This window comes from Anguilla anguilla, chromosome 1 (assembly GCF_013347855.1).
Source record: "Anguilla anguilla isolate fAngAng1 chromosome 1, fAngAng1.pri, whole genome shotgun sequence".
NCBI classification, from domain to species: Eukaryota; Metazoa; Chordata; class Actinopteri; order Anguilliformes; family Anguillidae; genus Anguilla; species Anguilla anguilla.
Window position 1 is genome coordinate 65840795 of NC_049201.1, and position 17079 is coordinate 65857873.

At 43.3% G+C, this 17079-nt stretch overlaps 1 protein-coding gene across 6 annotated transcripts; it reads left to right on the forward strand.

Moving 5' to 3' along the window:
- Positions 1-1909: 1909 nt before the first annotated feature.
- msh5 (mutS homolog 5) lies at positions 1910-14633 on the forward strand. 6 transcript variants are annotated; one of them, XM_035395761.1, is made up of 25 exons: positions 1910-2378; positions 2947-3047; positions 3339-3462; positions 3638-3718; positions 3893-3946; positions 4292-4413; positions 5353-5462; positions 5635-5670; positions 5984-6066; positions 6385-6430; positions 6844-6982; positions 7166-7228; positions 7745-7873; positions 8024-8096; positions 8721-8830; positions 9113-9193; positions 9286-9373; positions 9754-9940; positions 10052-10178; positions 10508-10657; positions 11113-11187; positions 11426-11572; positions 13121-13258; positions 13461-13534; positions 13667-14633. In XM_035395761.1, the coding sequence occupies exons 2-25, from the start codon at positions 2955-2957 to the stop codon at positions 13776-13778; spliced, it is 2442 nt and encodes an 813-aa protein (XP_035251652.1). In that variant the 5' UTR covers positions 1910-2378; positions 2947-2954; the 3' UTR covers positions 13779-14633. The 6 variants fall into 6 exon arrangements, with proteins under 6 accessions (XP_035251652.1, XP_035251671.1, XP_035251680.1 ...); XM_035395780.1 differs by lacking the exon at positions 11426-11572; XM_035395789.1 differs by lacking the exons at positions 2947-3047; positions 3339-3462.
- The last annotated feature ends 2446 nt before the right edge of the window (positions 14634-17079 follow it).

Here is a 17079-nt window from a genome sequence, read left to right on the forward strand (position 1 = left end):
ATTTTCTGTGAATGTTCATCACTTTGGTGTATCTATTCAAGTAGGATGTATATGTTCACATGCTTTACTGTAGTGTGCATATTCATGCATTATCATGTCTGTGCGCAGTGTACCGTGTAGAGTACATAACTTCTCTTTCTTTTTTCTTACAGTCCCTCTGTATTGCTTTACTTGTGTGTTTCCTACAATCTCTCCACTGGATTGCATTAAGTTCCCGCAGAAGTGCCCTCCAGGCCAGCACTGTCTGTCAAGCACAGCAGTCGGCAACCGAGGTGAGAACAGAAAAACAAGTTTGGTGGACATACGATGACGGCCGGTCCTGTTCTGTTGACGGTTTCTGGTCAGTCAACGTACACCATCAACCTCTCTCCCAGTTAAGCTTTGATGATAATGATGAAAATAAGTCTATCAGTGTGTTTATTCTAAATCGTAACTCCTCTATTCCAATGTGCAGGAGAGTTCCGTGTGGTCCTGTTTGAGAAAAGCTGTGTTATCTCCTCTCTGTGCGGTATCACTGGAGAGAAGTATGCCATGGGCATAAACTTCACCTTCACCAATGAGTGCTGCAACACTAACCTGTGCAACGGGGCCACTTCCAACACACCTTCTATTTGGATGGGCTATCCACTCTATCTTCTCCTCTACTTCTCTCTTGTATCCTGGTGATCAATTAAAAACACACTATACAAGAGATTCCACTCAAAGACACACAGTGTATACAGACAGAAACATTTACCACTTAAGTCACAATACTTAAGAACTGATTAAAGGCACCAGAGGAGCAGTCGTGGCCCAGAAAATTCCCTGAATTATTTGAACGTGATACTAAAACAACTAGATAGTCCTTAAATGGTTAAAACGACTCATAATTCAAGAGGCTTTGCAGATCATTTCCAGACTAGAAACCTGTTATTTTATGGTGGGTAATACAGAACACAGGGCTTCTGGTAGTATCCTTACAAACATTATTTACAATGAATTTGTATACTATATAAAATTTAGCACTATGTATTTGAAGATGGCATTTAGAAAGACAATGTTTACTCTGACATATGAAGAATACATTCCTTATGTCAGTAATCCTTGTGTAAGTAGAACTTAACATTAGACACTTTGTGCTAATGAAGGTGGCCTATGATCTAAGGGTGATGCATTCATCACAATTTACCTGAGTGATTACTTCAGTTGCAGTCAAACCAAACCAACTGAAGATGCATCAGCCTGAATCAACATTAGTTTTATATAATGTCACAGGCAACATATAGGCTACACATGATATGGCGTAGGCATGGTACAAACAAAATAGCACATGGTAAAATCCGGTACTATATCCCAGTGTGACAAAATGTCTGTAGAAATTGACCAGTTTCAAAAGTGAACTAAAACATGAATGTAACTTACATTAATCTGAATGTTAACTAAGTGTGTGCACAGTAAACTTGCATGAAAGAATGTTCCCCTTGTATTTAAATAGCTAACAATATTTTCAGCCTTTTTCACCTTATTTAAATTACAAGAAATTGTGTGAAATAATGTGGCAAAGATGAATAAATTAAGTATTCTTGGCTCTCTTTTGTATCGTTTCATCTTTCTATTCAATAAAAATATTTTTAATTCAGTGATCAGGCACATATATTTGTCATATAGGCCTAAGTCATATGGCTACTTTAAGTGAGTAGAAGGATTGATTTGAAACTTGATCTGGTGGTAAGAAACTAGACGGAGATTAAAAAGAAGGGGCAAGAAAAATACATTTAAACCCCTTAAATGTTTTTTTTAAAGTGAAATTGCATGAATCCTATTAACAGACAGATATGCTGTAAAGTCAGAGTGGGCAAAATTAGTTGTCACAATCAGTCTGGTGGCCCAAAGAGAAACCCTCCTTTGACTGGAAGTGAATGGGTAACAAACGGGGTGACAAACATTGGACAGGGGAAAACAAACAAAAATCAATCATGAAGGTCCAACTACTTCTTCTTAAATGTTTAGTTTCACCCAAGATATTTACTTTTTGGTTAGAAAATGAAATAGTCATAACCCTGTTGCTGCTTACCACTGCGTGGGTGGCACCTTTCTACTAAGCGCGAGACGTTCACGAGTGAAAAGTAGGGGCCTAAGTAAACCTCTCTCTCCATCCAGATTTACCATACGATAATAGGTTGGATTACAAAAAATAAAGAAACATTCTCCATTTAACAAGTTGTCATACGTGGCAGACTAGGACGATTCTGTTTAAGCTAAACTTGTTCAAAATCGAAGCTTTCTACCACAAACGTTATCCTGTGCTGCCTGTCTTAATTCAGCTAACCGTAGCTAGCTAGCTAAGTTAGTTAAGTTACGGAAGTCACCAAAAAGAAAGGACATATTCTGCCTTCCAGGTATAGTTCACTTAAATTTTTTAAAAACCCTATCGTTACAAATAAATTCTTAATCATTTTCAAACTTCATCGTGTAGTTAACATAAGTTACTATTTACACAGGAAGCTTAACTGAAAAATCGCTGCTATTGACTTAATATTGGCTATGCCCATTGTAACTATGTATTTATGACGATATACAGTTAGCAAATAAATAATATATTAATTTTGGAATCATACAAAAACAGTTTTCTGATAAGTAGAAATTCTGATACCTTCAGCTGATGGCCATCACCAACAGTGTAACTTTAGCGAACGAACATGTTTTCGGTGGCAGCAAGAATCAGTTGAAAGTCATGTAACATTTGTTTTAACGTAAGCTGCCTATATCTTCCAACCGAATCTGCATTTGACAGATCTACCGGGTGATGCGCTCATTTTATTTGAAACGAAATTTGGACGAAAAAAAGATGTGTGAAATAATTGTCATAACATGGCTGAGTCCAGCTCTACTTATTATTTTAATTAAGATTGAATGCATTGTATGTTTTTTCAGAATTGTATATATTGTGAAAATAATGTTCTGCAGTGTGTGGCATGGCTGTGTATGGTGGAGTAAGACAAAGGGATGCAGGACCAGGGGGATGCATACCCAGCCTATCTGATGATGAGGAGGAGTTGTCATCTGAGGTCACACATACACACACAGTAGTACAGTACACACATTACATTGTCAAACACATTTGCACTGTCACACTCATTCACCTTCACAGACAGTTGCACACAATTACCTTTATACGCTTATAATTTTCTCATGGTCACATTCTGACACAAACACACATATGCATGCAAGCACAAATGCGCACAGGCGTGCTCACACACACGCGCACGCATACTTGCACACAACCACTCAGTTAATGTACACATACTATATCACATATGTTATTGAGGTTACTGAAGACACAAATTTCTACTTGTCAGATCTACTTAAGTGTGCTGGTCCATAATGGAAAGTTGGGCCTCAGTTTCTATGACAGCAGAGACTACACCCTGCACTATATGCCGGACACTGTGGACAACAGTGACCTTCTGCTTCTTGAGAAAGGTACAGGTTAAAGCCTGACTGGCTGACTGTCTCACTTATTGACATATCTCTGCAATACTGACCTCCACATTAGACAGTGTGTCTGAGCATACTCTACTGCATGTCAGTGACATACATCAGAAAAGAGCGTTTAGTACTGTATGCACTCCCTCACTGTACTCCATCTTGTTCTCAGTGGTGCAGGAGGTCTGTCCGAGTGTCCTCATCACCAGTGCCAAGCAAGAGCGCAGCATGGCTCAATTCATCAAGACAGTCAGTGAGTCCTGAAGGCGAGGAACCACTAGGGGGCAGGAGAGCTCAGTGCTGGTGAAGGCTGAGGCTGCTGAAGGGTTGAAATCCCACAGCGTGCTTAAACAGGATATTAGAAATGAATGCATTCTCTGTCTCCACACTTGGCTTTTTTTCTTTTTTTTCCTTTTTGCAATTACAGGCGCAAGCTCTGACTACAAGCCTGAGATTGTCCTGTATCCCAATGTTGACTTTGGTAAGACAGAGACAGAGTATGCAGTTTTTTGCTGCGTATGTGTGTTTTTGTGTGTGTGTGTGTGTGTGTGTATGTGGCACATGTTTTTATTTTAATGAGAATGTATAAATTCTAACTGTATTGTTCACGATTGTGTTCTGATTGTATTTCTCTTATAACGTGAGATTTATACCAATACATAAACTAAAGGGGCTTATGGGCTAAAAGGGCTTATGGGCTGTTGGATTCACTGGTGACAGTAATCAAGGCAGAGCAGAGTTTGTGCAAATGTGTGGAGGGTTTACATTTTATATTTTTATATGTCCACCGCATAAGCCCCTCCTCTTCTTTCCCTCACCTCATCAGGACTGGAGGTGAGCAAGCAGAGGCTACTCTCAGCCCACCTTCCCTCTCTCCCTCCCTCCATCACAGAGAAAGAGAGACTTCCTTATCTGTCCTCTTGCCTCCCCTTTGACTGCACCCTTATGGTGAGTCTCCTCCTGTTTTTCTGGCCTTCTTTCTTTCTACGGTGATGCAATGGTGAAAGCCATAGTATAACATGAAACTAGTTTAGTACAGTGTATGCATTTTAATAAATGAACATGAGATGCAGCTATTAATGATAAAGCTAAACATAAAATCAATTTAAATAAATAATAAAGATGTTTTAAAATAACAAAATTGTTGTATTTATATCATTATCTGTCTCTCGCTCTTTCTGCCAAATTTGTCTTTCACTCCCTTTCCTTCTCTCAAAATGTTTTTCTGAGGAAATATACTTGTAAATGTAGCTGCAACAATTAAGGGACCAAGCACTCATAGCCACAACTTTCCAATTATCAGTGCTGCCAGGTATAAATTATTAACAGTTGGTGTTCTTCAACTTTTGGGTAAATTCATTGTGATTATATTTTATCTTTGTGTTACATTTGAAGTATGACATGATGTTGCTGTACACTATGTAAACATAGATATACATATTCCAACTGCGATGAATTACTGTAGCAGGTTTCTAGGGTCTACTCAACATAAACATTGTGATTTTCTTAGAATTTTCCCCTTTTTAAAAATCATTGAGCTTTATCGTGCTACCTTGTGATTTAATCTGTCCAGTTCTTTAGGGCTGTCCTCAGGATGGCATTATCAATATACACACAACGTTTCATGTATACATAGGCCATTTGGATTTATTACATTTTTAGTGAAAAGCCAAGCCTATGTGCAAATTCAAAGCACAGCATTTTTATTTATGCAAAGTTTAAAGACAGGAGTGCATGCTACATTCCACGTTTTGTGCATATCAGTCAAACTGTCTAGGAAGAGATAGATTTTTAGATTTGTAAATATTACTAAAGTGTACAGATTAATGGTTGGTAAATGTTAAGCATAACTCCAAACTTTCATCTCTCTCACTCTCACTCCTCCAGCTGCGGTCTGTAGGCGCTCTGCTGAAATGTTTGGACAGGAGAAGAGTTGGGGTGGAGCTGGAGGACAACAGTGTTGGAGTTCCTATTTTTCAGTTCCAGATCTACACATTGTAATGTGCTTTTCCTCTGCTTGTGGCTGTGTTTCTGTCTGTCTGAAGTTTCGCTGTTACAGGTGTTTACTGACAGCCTGATTTTACTGTACTGCATCAGTATAAGAGCCTCTTACCGTACTGTATGACGTGTTTGTCTGTGTGATTGAACCTGCATTGTAATGGCTTACAGGAAAGATGTGGTGCACGTGGACAGAGACACTTACAGGTCAGTCATTTTCACGTCCCTTTACCTTGGATCAAATGCATATATTCCAGTTAACGTCTTTCACTGTAAGTCTGCAGTATTTTTATGCAAGTAGAATCAAGATTAATGCAGAACGTCAAGCATGTGCATTGTCACTTCTCGTTGAAGCCATTTTTCAAAAGGATGCAATTGAAAGGAAATCTATGTCATAGTGTTGTTATACAGTATTTCTATACGTTATCATCAGTAAAGATACAGTATTTTTTATACTTCCTGACTTACACATTAGATTATAGATGTATAGATTAGTACAGAGCGGTCACTTCTCTCTCAGTGTGCTCCAGATATTTAAATCCGAGCCACATCCATCTGTGTACAAGCTGCAGTCTGGGGAGAAGGAGGGACTCAGTCTTTATGGTGAGACACACACATACTGTACACACTGTACAGATTCAGGTATATCTGTGATTTCCATTGCCCAGGGGGAGAGTTCATACTGTTCCAAATCTGCTACCATGTCTTGCTAAATCCACTTCTCAAAAAAACGCATTTTTGTATAAAAGCTATGTATTTTATGGAACAATTTCAAGTTCATACACATTATGATAATTACCTGATACTGATATGCATACTGTGTAGCCATATATGCAAATTATGCCACCACACACGGGTGCATTAATAAATACAAGTGTACACTAGTGATTTCAACAGATTTCATACATTTCTGTTTTTCAGGCATATTAAATCTCTGCAAGTGCAAATTTGGATCGAAACTTCTTCGGTAAGCCCAAAACGCTCAGGGAGTCAGAGAGTATATACTACTTGTTTGCTTGTGCGTGAATAAACCCAAGTCTTATAGAAAATATGAATTTAAAACAAGGCTGTATCTTTGCTAATTAATATGAGAAATGACCAAATGAAGACAAAGTGGGCTCTCCCTAGTGGTGTATCCAGCTAAAGAAGTTGCTTGTGCAAGGATGACCCTAATAGTCTAAAGGATGAATTCTGTGGCGTGGCTCTTCCAACTGCAGCTGGTAGTCCTGCAGGACTTATAGTCAATTACCCTAACTTCACCCAGGGAGGGTGGGTGTGCGGGTTATCCCACTCCATCTCCCACAGTGACTCCTGTGGTCAGTGACTGTGGTCTGGCTGCATGAGGTTAAATGCCCCCTCACTCTCCGGTGATTTCCCCAGTCAGTGGTTCCTTCGGCCCACCAGAGACCTGACTGTGCTGAGCAGGAGACAGGAAGTGGTGCGTTTCTTCACTTCTCCACGGAACTCTGACGCTCTCCACACCCTGCAGGGCTGTCTCCGGAACGTCAGGAGCATTCCGGTACACCGAGACACAGCCTACTGCATGCACAGCACACATCTACACTGTACAGGCTGCAGATAATTAGGTACAGCAGTCTACTTATCCAACCACTGCATAGCCTACCCAGTAAAGTGGTTCTCTCGGGTGCATGTTTTATAGACTTAGGTTTATCCTTATATGTGCTCATTGTTCTACCAACAGACCCTGCTACACCGGATGTCTCTCTCTCACACCAAAATCAGTGACTGGCAGTGTCTCTATAAGGTACGAAGGCACCTTACTACAATTAAAAATTAAATCATTCTTGATAGGGAAGTCAGCCTCAACAGTATCAAATGGACATGCTTGACAGAGGCCCAATGATATCTATTGGTGATGCTGGTGCAGGACAGACAAACAATGTACATACGTCTGTAAGTTGCTCTGGATAAGAGCGTCTGATAAATGCCTGTAATGTAATGTGAAGGCTATAGGGTTCGCACACTGCATTAGTGGCCCCTAACTGGTAACCCAAGATTAAGTATATGGGCGCTCTTCAGACTGCATTTATCCTGACAAAGACCCAATGCGGGTTGATGATCATATTGGTGTGTACTTTTAATACATCCTTGGTCATCGGGTAGCTACTGATGTGTAGAGTCTTCTTGCCTTTAGTTCCTGTAATGGCCTGACCATGTATGCATACTGCATATGCATGTAGAGATGGATATCTATACACTGCAGATGTACACTGTATATACTGTAATAACCTCTTTCCTCTCCCTTGGTTGGCTCCTACAGACCGTGTACAGTGCAGTGTGCATCAGAGACACAGTGCGCTCTCTGCCTCAGTCTATCCAGCTGTTTCAGGAGATCAGCGACACTTTCACGGACGATCTGTTCTACATCGCCTCTCTCATTAGCAAAGTGGTGAGTCCGCACACAGTACCAAATCGCAGCAGTTTCAGTAGGAGTAGGGTGTGTCAGGTTGAAAGCTGTGAAGCCTTACATGTGCTACGTAAGGCTTTGCTGACATGCAGTGTGTTAGTGTCTTTGTGACCTACGTGTACTGTTCTGCAGGTGGACTTTGAAGGCAGTTTGGCAGAAAATCGCTTCACCATCAAACCCAATGTAGACCCCGCCATTGATGAAAGTGAGTCCAATGCTGTTGATTTGGGGATTTTCTCACGCTAAGCGACAGAAATTGATCTCCTCGGCCTGCGCTGAACTGAATATAAATTTGTAATGTTGGAAGACTCTTAAATTTGTTACATGGCTTGAAAACATTCTGGAAAACAGTCAAAAACTATGCAGATGCCAAATTGTGCTTTAATGGCTCGGACACACAGCACATTTAGCTCCTATACAGATATTTAAAAACTTTAGTTTAAAAGACACTTCACAATCAGATCAAGGCGCATCACCGCTTATAATGCATTTTCTGTGCACTTAAATACCTGCCGACAGTGGCTACATGAGTATTCTTCAGGCATTTGTGATTCTGCCCTGAGAAGATGGGCATACTGTAGCCTGCAAGGCCTTCAGTAAGCTCTCAAACTCAGGCTAGGCTGCTTGGAGTTTCTCTAGAGGGTTCAGGTCACTTTTTTGCCAGTGCTTACTGTCGAGATTAAAAAAATAATTTGATGAACACATCTTGTTGTTATAACATTAGGATAATAGTTTGAATAAACGTGTCTGTTCTTGACTGTGTGGCTCAGTACTACAGGGCTGGTTTACGTTGACGGGGAGGTCTCTCTTCTCTTTTGGTCTCACTCAGAGAAGAGAAGGATGATGGGATTGTCAGACTTCCTGACTGATGTGGCTCGTAAAGAGCTGGAGAATCTGGACCCCAGGATCCCTTCCTGCTGTGTCATCTACATCCCTCTGGTCAGACTGGGATTACTGCGGTCTGTCAGCTTGTGTCTGTCTCTCTGTGTCTCTCAGAGAGGGATCTTCTCCGTCGTGATATTCTCTCACAGTTCTCTCAATGTCTGTCCAGTGAATGTCCTGTCGTCTCCCCTCAGTTGCTATCCAGTCAGGTCTGTGTGTTGTCTGGTCCAAACTGACCACCCCCCCTCCCCCCTCCCCCCTCACTCTCACTCACTCAGCTGACTCACTCATTCACTCACACACGATTTCTCTTTCTCTCTCTCTCCCCCCCTTCTTCAGATAGGGTTCTTGCTGTCAGTTCCACGCTTGCCTTGCATGGTTCAGAAGGAAGACTTTGAGATCGAGGGCCTTGATTTCATGGTGAGATGGCCTGCAGAAGCGGAGCGTTCTCCCTCTGTGTGTGGGCTCAGTTCTCGTGTAACCGCCGTCTCTCATACACCCCCGCGACTCAGTTCCTTTCAGAGGAGCGACTGCACTACCGCAGCCAGAGGACCAAGGAGCTGGACGACATGCTGGGGGACCTGCACTGCGACATCAGAGGTGCGCGTCTGACAGCAGGACAGTGTGCGTGAACTGACCGGTCCAAACCGGCCACGACACATTCCACTGAAACCCATTCACCACAGGATCACCACACAGTGTCAGAGTCAGGTATGATAAGGGGCAGGGGCTGAGAGTTTTGGGGGGGGGACTGCTGAAGTCTGCCGTGTGTGAGGAAGTGGACCGGAGGTACAGATTTGGGCCGCACCCCCTCTCCCGGCTGGCACTCATCACTGTCTGCTGTGGTCTGCTGCCAGTCTGTGCGCACCATACACATGCACGGTGACAAACGGAGGCTCCGCCGTGCAGCTTTTAGAGTGGCGCGGTGAAGGGGCTGGATTGGGAAGCGCCCGTGCTGAAGGCAGGCGTGTCTGCCCCAGACATGGAGACGGCGGTGATGACGCAGCTGCAGGCGGCGGTGCTGCAGCGCGGCGGGGTCCTGTACGCGGTGCTGCGGCTGGCCGCCGAGCTGGACTGCCTGATGGCCCTGGCACAGGCCTCCCAGGAGCACGGCTACTGCTCCCCCGCGATGTGCCCCCGCGGCCGGCTGTCCCTCACCCAGGCCAGGTACGCGCCGCGCCGCCGCCGCCGTGCCCGGGCCCGGGCCCCGCCCGCCGCTCTCGCCCGTCGCTCGGGCCTTCCCTGCGCGACGCCCCTTAGTGTCTCCCTGTGCGTCAGGCACCCCCTGCTGGAGCTCTGCTCCCCCGTGTTTGTGGCCAATCCGCTGCTGAGCTCCGAGACCGAGGGGAAGGTGAAAGTCCTGACCGGGCCCAACTCCTCAGGAAAGAGCATCTACCTGAAACAGGCAGGAAGAGACTCACCCACGCGCACGCACACACACACACACACACACACACACACACACACGTGCACACACTGATACACGCGTGCACACAAGCACACATGCATACACACCGTCATTTCCACACAGCGCACAGAAACATAATGTGTGTACGAATGCCAGCCAACCATAATTTTCAGTGTACACTTCACTGTTATAAAAGAGGCTCCACACATGCAGTGATTGAGGTACTACTGTCTTACTGTATCTGTTCAAGACATATTTTATATGGCTTGGAGTTCGGCTTGGATTGTCTTACAGCTTTGCTCTTGGTCTCTGATTGGCTGTGGCAGGTGGGTCTGATCGTTTTCATGGCTCTGATTGGCTCTGATGTGCCAGCGAAGGAAGCAGAGATAGGCTTGATTGACAGCATCTTCACCCGCATGCATAGTCGAGAGTCTGTGTCACTGGGACTGAGCACCTTCATGATCGATTTAAACCAGGTGAGACCCACTGTCAGGTCACACTCAATAAACGCACTTAAACTAAGAAAGACTGCTGTATGAATCTACACACACAGACCAGGCCACACACATTCCACAGTGTTAAACCAGCTGAGATGCACTGGAGATATGAGCAATGCTGCTTCCTTTACCCTGCAGATTATTCTTAACCCCAACTACTTTCAAATTATTTGCTTTATTATAACTGTGATTATCTTTCATACATTTTTATTTCAATTTTAATCATGCCTTGGTTTTGTGTATTGCGATTAAAAAAAAAAATTTTTTTAGGAATTTGCAGCATGATTTTTAGCGAATGAAAGGTGCAGTGTCATGCTTGAAGCAGATACTTTGTGTTCACGTGTCTGATTTGGGATGGGCTGATTTGGTAGGGTAGAGTATGAGAATGGATTGACATGCTGTAGATGTCTCCCTTAACATCTGTCCTATTTCAGATGGCCTACGCTTTAAATAACTGCACTGGAAACTCCCTGGTCCTAATCGATGAGTTTGGCAAAGGGACCAACACAGTGAGTGAGGGTAACTCTGACTGATGAAACAGAAAAGGGGATGGGGGAGGTGGAAGAGTAATGCATGCATTCTGTGCGTGTTCATGTGTGCGTGCCTGCATGCCTGTATATGCGTGGCTGTGTGCGTGTGTGTGCGTATGTGTGAATGCCTGTGTGTGTGTGTGTGTGTGTGTGTGTGCACGCGCACGTGCGTGTGTGCGTGCATGCCTGTGTGCGTACGTGTGTGTCCTGTCCGCAGGTAGACGGCCTGTCTCTCCTGGCCTCCTGCCTCAGGCACTGGGTGAAGAAGGCCCCAGCGCAGTGTCCTCACATCCTGCTGGCCACCAACTTCCACAGCCTGCTGCAGCTGGGCCTGCTGCCTCCCTCGCCCCTGCTCTCTCTGCTGGTAGCTAATCGCCTCAGGACCGGATCTCATGTGCTCACATTCACACTAGAATAGCTCACTTAACCTCTCGCAGGTCACAGGGTCAGTGTTTCATGATCTTATTTCCTGAATGTGGTCCCGCTCACTCTCGACTATCAAATTTTTCTGATTGATTTGACCGATGAACGAGCGCCTTTTCATTTCCATTAGAGTGGCATATGAAGCGGCTGTTTGGAAAATTGTCCACGATTGGCATTAATTATGCCAATTAATGTGTGAGTGGATTCATCGAGCAGTCCTTGAATGAAGAGCTGTTATCTGTGGCAACACTATAACCTTCATTGATCATTCCTGCTGCTTGAACCCTGCACACAGTCAGCACGATCAACACTGGTGTTGGTCATAAAGCCTGGTCAGCAGCAGGTTTACAGTAGGTAATATGCAACTATAACATCCCATTGGTGGTATATAGAGCATACTGTAATCAGAATGAACAGGAGACAAGACCAGGGACCCGCTGAGCACACACTACCTGGGACTTACGGCTGTTTTATACATCTGCGTAGTGCACGTAAAAATGGGTCTGCGTAGGGGTTGTGCGGAATGTGCACAAGTGTGCAACGAGGTTGCACACCACGTCCGTGGTGATGTTGCGTACCGCCCCAAAAATGTAAAAGTGCGTAGTTAGCAACCAGTGCCTGCATACGCCGCACAGTTGATGATTGGTTGACTGCTGATATGAGGTCACTTTGGCAGGTGGCTCTGGCTGAACAGGTTATAAGGGTTGGTTCACAAAACCGATCGTCATAAAACCGCCAACGTCAAATATTCGGCGTGAATGTCTTTGTTGCTACAATGTACACCTAGCTGAGCACTTTTGTGGTCATTGGCGCATTATGTAGTAGGTTTGGAAATATGAATGTAAGGTAGTTATGAATTACATTGTATATTCTGTCTTACATTATTCTGGCTAACTGGATACGTAATACAGCCAATGTTACTTTGCTTTTAAGGCACAAGCTAATTGGTTTCTACAGAACTATGAAGCTCAGTAACTGAATCTATTTACGCCGCCTGTGCAACCTGTGCAACATGCCGCACAAGTATAAATGATCTGCCCGTTCGCGGGTGCTGCACACAGCACAAACTACACAAACAATGCAGACTATAAAACAGTCTTTAGGCAGTTAAGGCATCTTGTTTTGTATCCAGGGCATTCTTTAAGTCTTGTTCTAGTCTCCAACTAATGGTACACCATAATCAAACAAATGTTTTTGCTGTTGAGTCAATTCTTCCCACATGAAGCATGTGTTTGTGAGCGTGTGTGTGTGTGTGTGTGTGTGTGTGTGTATGTGTAGGTGTGTGTGTGTCTGTGTTTGTGTGTGTGTGTCTGTGTATGTGTGTGTGTCTGTGTGTGTGTGTATGTGTGTCTGTGTGTGTGTGGGTGTGTGTGTCTGTGTGTTTGTGTAAGAGAGAGAGAGAGAGAGAGAGAGAGAGAGAGAGAGAGAGAGAGAGAGGTACATGCAGTAACCCAGTGTATCTCCATGTATGCATGTATGGTGTGCACAGACACTGGAGACAGCAGTAGATGGTGACGAGTTGGTCTTCCTGTACCAGCTGAGAGAAGGCGTGTGCCAGTCCAGCTTTGCTGCTAACATCGCTACTCTGGCCGGCCTGCCCCAGGCTGTGGTGCACAGAGGGGTGGAGGTATACACAGCACACACTGCAGCCCCACTACAATGGAACCCATCTACTTAATACTGTGTTCAACCTGGGCTCTTTAATTCAATAGAGCAATAGGACATAGAAGTACAAAAACCATGTTTCCTTTCATACTGAGAGAACAAAGAAATATGATGTCATTGTAGGTACAGTGTGATCAAACTAATGGGCGTGCCTGTGTGTTTAGGTATCAGAGCTGTACAGAGCAGGCAAAGCCATTAAGCGCATTGACCAGCCCTCTACGGAGGAGCACACAGGCAGGTAAACGAGAGGAGAGCGGGTGTTAGATGGCTGTGGCCGCACAGTGTGGGCATATGCATCGCTGCCTCTTGTCAGTGCAGTATTAATGTTCTGTGGTGTTGAATCAGTAAGTGCAGCACTGTCCGTCTCCAGGTGTTTGAAGGTAGTAGAGAAGTTCCTCAGCCTGGACCTGGATGACCCCTCTGTGGACCTGCAGCTCTACATGAAGAAGGAGCTACTGCCCTCTGTAGGAGAGTTACTGTAGTGCTATTCCCTGAGCACACTGTATTCACTCCATGTGGTCGGTGGTTCCAAGCCCGCGGACGCCCACTCGATGGTGCTGTGCTTGTGTTGCTGGCTGGTTGTGAGGCAGGGCTTTGTGCTACTAAGTGCACATGATGAATTTAAATCACGAGTGGTCATCTGATCTCAAACTCCCACTATCCAGTACTGAATACAAGATTGTCCTTCAAAATATTAACACATATGACTGATCAGTTAGTTGGTCAAACCATAGGTTTATTGATGCAAAGAAATTGCATGAAACACATTAAACCGGTTGGTTGGTTTGTTCTTCCAATGTACGGCTAATATTGTACAACTTTTGAATTTTTCCGTTTTTTACAATTTTGTTATATTGTTGTTATGATGTCTAAGTCCCATCAAAATGTGTGTTTAGGAACTTAGGAATTTAGCTTTTAATTTGGTTGATTTTGTTCATTTTCATTTAATACACAGGTGGGATGTGTTACAGGCTGTTCAAACTAAAATGTGAGACCTGACAACCCCTGGCCTTCAGCTGCAGAATGCTATGCAGCTAGCCTGTGCTCGGTGGGAGAAAGCACATTTGATTTGGCCTGTCTGTGTTATTATTACACCCATTAACAGAGCAATGGTGGTTGGCTAATTTGCATCTTTGCCATTGTGATCCATTAAAACTATCCCAATTGGATTTATTGGGTTATTTTGGACATTAAAATGAGATTTAAACACTGCAACACAATATTGTTATTGTTGTTTATTTCATAGACTGATCCCATTGAGTTCATTTATAGCAAAGTATAAATTAACAGAAAACATAGCATAAAACCACATAATTCAGTCTCCAGTAAAAAAAAAATAAAAATCACAAATTTCTTTATAACTTAACATTAAATAGAACTGATTGGAATTTTATATTAGACTACCTGAGATGAAAGGGTATGTGTGGGAAAGAAGCAAGCCTTCATTCTTTTTCATGTGTGGAATTCAGGCAGCGCCCCCAAGTGGAACTGCACAGACTGAACAGGCTGGCATGGCCAGGGACACAGTACCAGGTTTTCATCAGAGCTTGCTCTAGGTGGTGTAGATTACTGCTTCAGGAGGTATGAGGGGAAGAGGAAAGGCAGTCACTGGCTCAGTGAGGTTGACCAGAGTCCCTAGCACCTCACGCCGTACCACAGGGAGAACAGCAGGGCGGCGCTGGCGGTCAGGGACAGCTGCAGCGTGCTGGCCCCCCCGGCTGGCGTGCACCGGTCAGTGTTGCAGCAGTAGTACGTGGTGTTATAGGCGGTGCCCAGAATGAAGCCGGTCGTGGTCTTGTTGCAGGAAGGTGTGTCCAGGCAGCCCAGGGTTTTGAAGCCGATGAAGTCGCTGGCGCCGTTAAACACTGGAGGAGGACAGATGAGAGGTCATGTTCAATCCTGCTCTGTTTCGAGTATCTTCGCTGAAGCTCAATTTAGGGGGACTAGACACTGGAAATGTTTATGCAGTACGTTATAGGGAACCGGGACCTTGTGATTGTGCTTGGTGCTGTGCAGTAAGATGATGGAGGGCTAAGAACCAAGTATTGTCACAGGGCGGTAATGAACAGAAGTTAGATTAACTCACGTGCTTTTCCCACGTAGCAGTTGGGCTGGGCGGCTGAGCATGTTATATTGGAGGGGAGCAGGCATTTCCCCAGGAGCGATGCTTTGCAGGTTTTGCAGGTCAAGGACTCCGCTTAAAGGAAAATGTCAAAGGGATCAGTATAGTTGTACAGTAAAACTGAGTATATATAATCCAACTTGACTCCACAGTGAATTAACACACATATATAAAGGAGGTTACAGGTATTTTTATGGCAGATGGTATTGACACATTGTGGTCATTTCCATTTTCAATTCAGTTGAATGAATTAAAATTAAATTCCTGAAGTGGAAAATTCAAAGCAATATAGGCATTCTCAGTTCATGAATGTCATTCATTTTTTGAATTGAAAATGGAAGGGTCTACCTGCTGAAAACATTTTTGACCAGTTGTCTGACTAGTCACAGAAGTAGATTGTGGCCAAAGGGGAGAAACCATTTACAATCCTCTAAAATGTAGGTTTACAGAATCGTAATACATTTGCTTCACAGAAACCATACTTAAATAAATGTGTAAATATGGTAAAGCAATTTCAAGTCATGCTTTAGCATAGAACAAGTTAAATTATGAAAGGGTTGAACATGGAGGGGGAAAAAAAACTGGTTTTATGACATTATATAACATTGCTTCAGGTCATGTGAGCCATGCTAAATTGTTTTTTACATCAGCTTCTTTTTAACTATGCAGTCCCACACACCCTCTCAGGTATGCATGGGTGTCAGCTTGTGCTTTCAAATAAAAAATAAAAAACACACCCTTTCACACCCAGGGTGCTCCGCACACAAATATGCATTACATACTGTACAGTACAGTCATATCGCTTAGAAACCAGTTTAAAACAATGTTAAAAGATGACATTTAAATATTTCCAGCAAATCATAATTATCACATATATTTGCTGTAATTAGTCATTCAAAGGGGGTTCCATGAAACAAATCTATTTGTTTTCACTTGGTGTGTATAATGTACCTATACACATGCTCAGATTGTCTTGGACAGATATGTCAGCAGCAATAGAACTTCTTTTCTTCATTCTTCATTGTAGAATAATATCTACAATGGTATTTTCAGGTCATGTCACTAATACATTAAAAATACATTTGTGTACTTTAAAAGTCAATGACGGAAATGGTTACAGGAAACCATAACGTACGTCAAAAGCAGGAAGTACAATTTTTAGGAAAAATCAAAAACAGGAAAATTGATGACAGATTATGCGTACCTATTAAATTACCCATCTACATGAAACAATCTGAAGGAATAACCCAATGCTATTCCTTTTTATTTTATGTTCAAAAATTTTTTTATAGCACATCCAGTTTTCTCATTTCAAAATCCACTTATACTACCATTAAACTGCAAATATCACTTCTGTTATTGCAAAATTACTTTTACAATGGTTGAACTGCCTTTTAGTCGACTTACCGACAACGAAGAGCACAGCTGCGGCAAGGAAGCAACACAGCACTTTGTTCATGATTAGTCTTCACAAGTCTTGATGTGGGTGAAAAAACCTGAAGACAAATCCTTAACTGGAGAGAGCGACAATGTAATGAGAAGGTTCAGCTGGTCTGCCTTTTAAACCTGTTGCAAGGGTGGGGCAATAGGATGGGACAGCTTTCAAGAGGAAGATCATTCAAGGGCACTTTATCCTTTCTGTGATAAAGAACTTGTTCTGA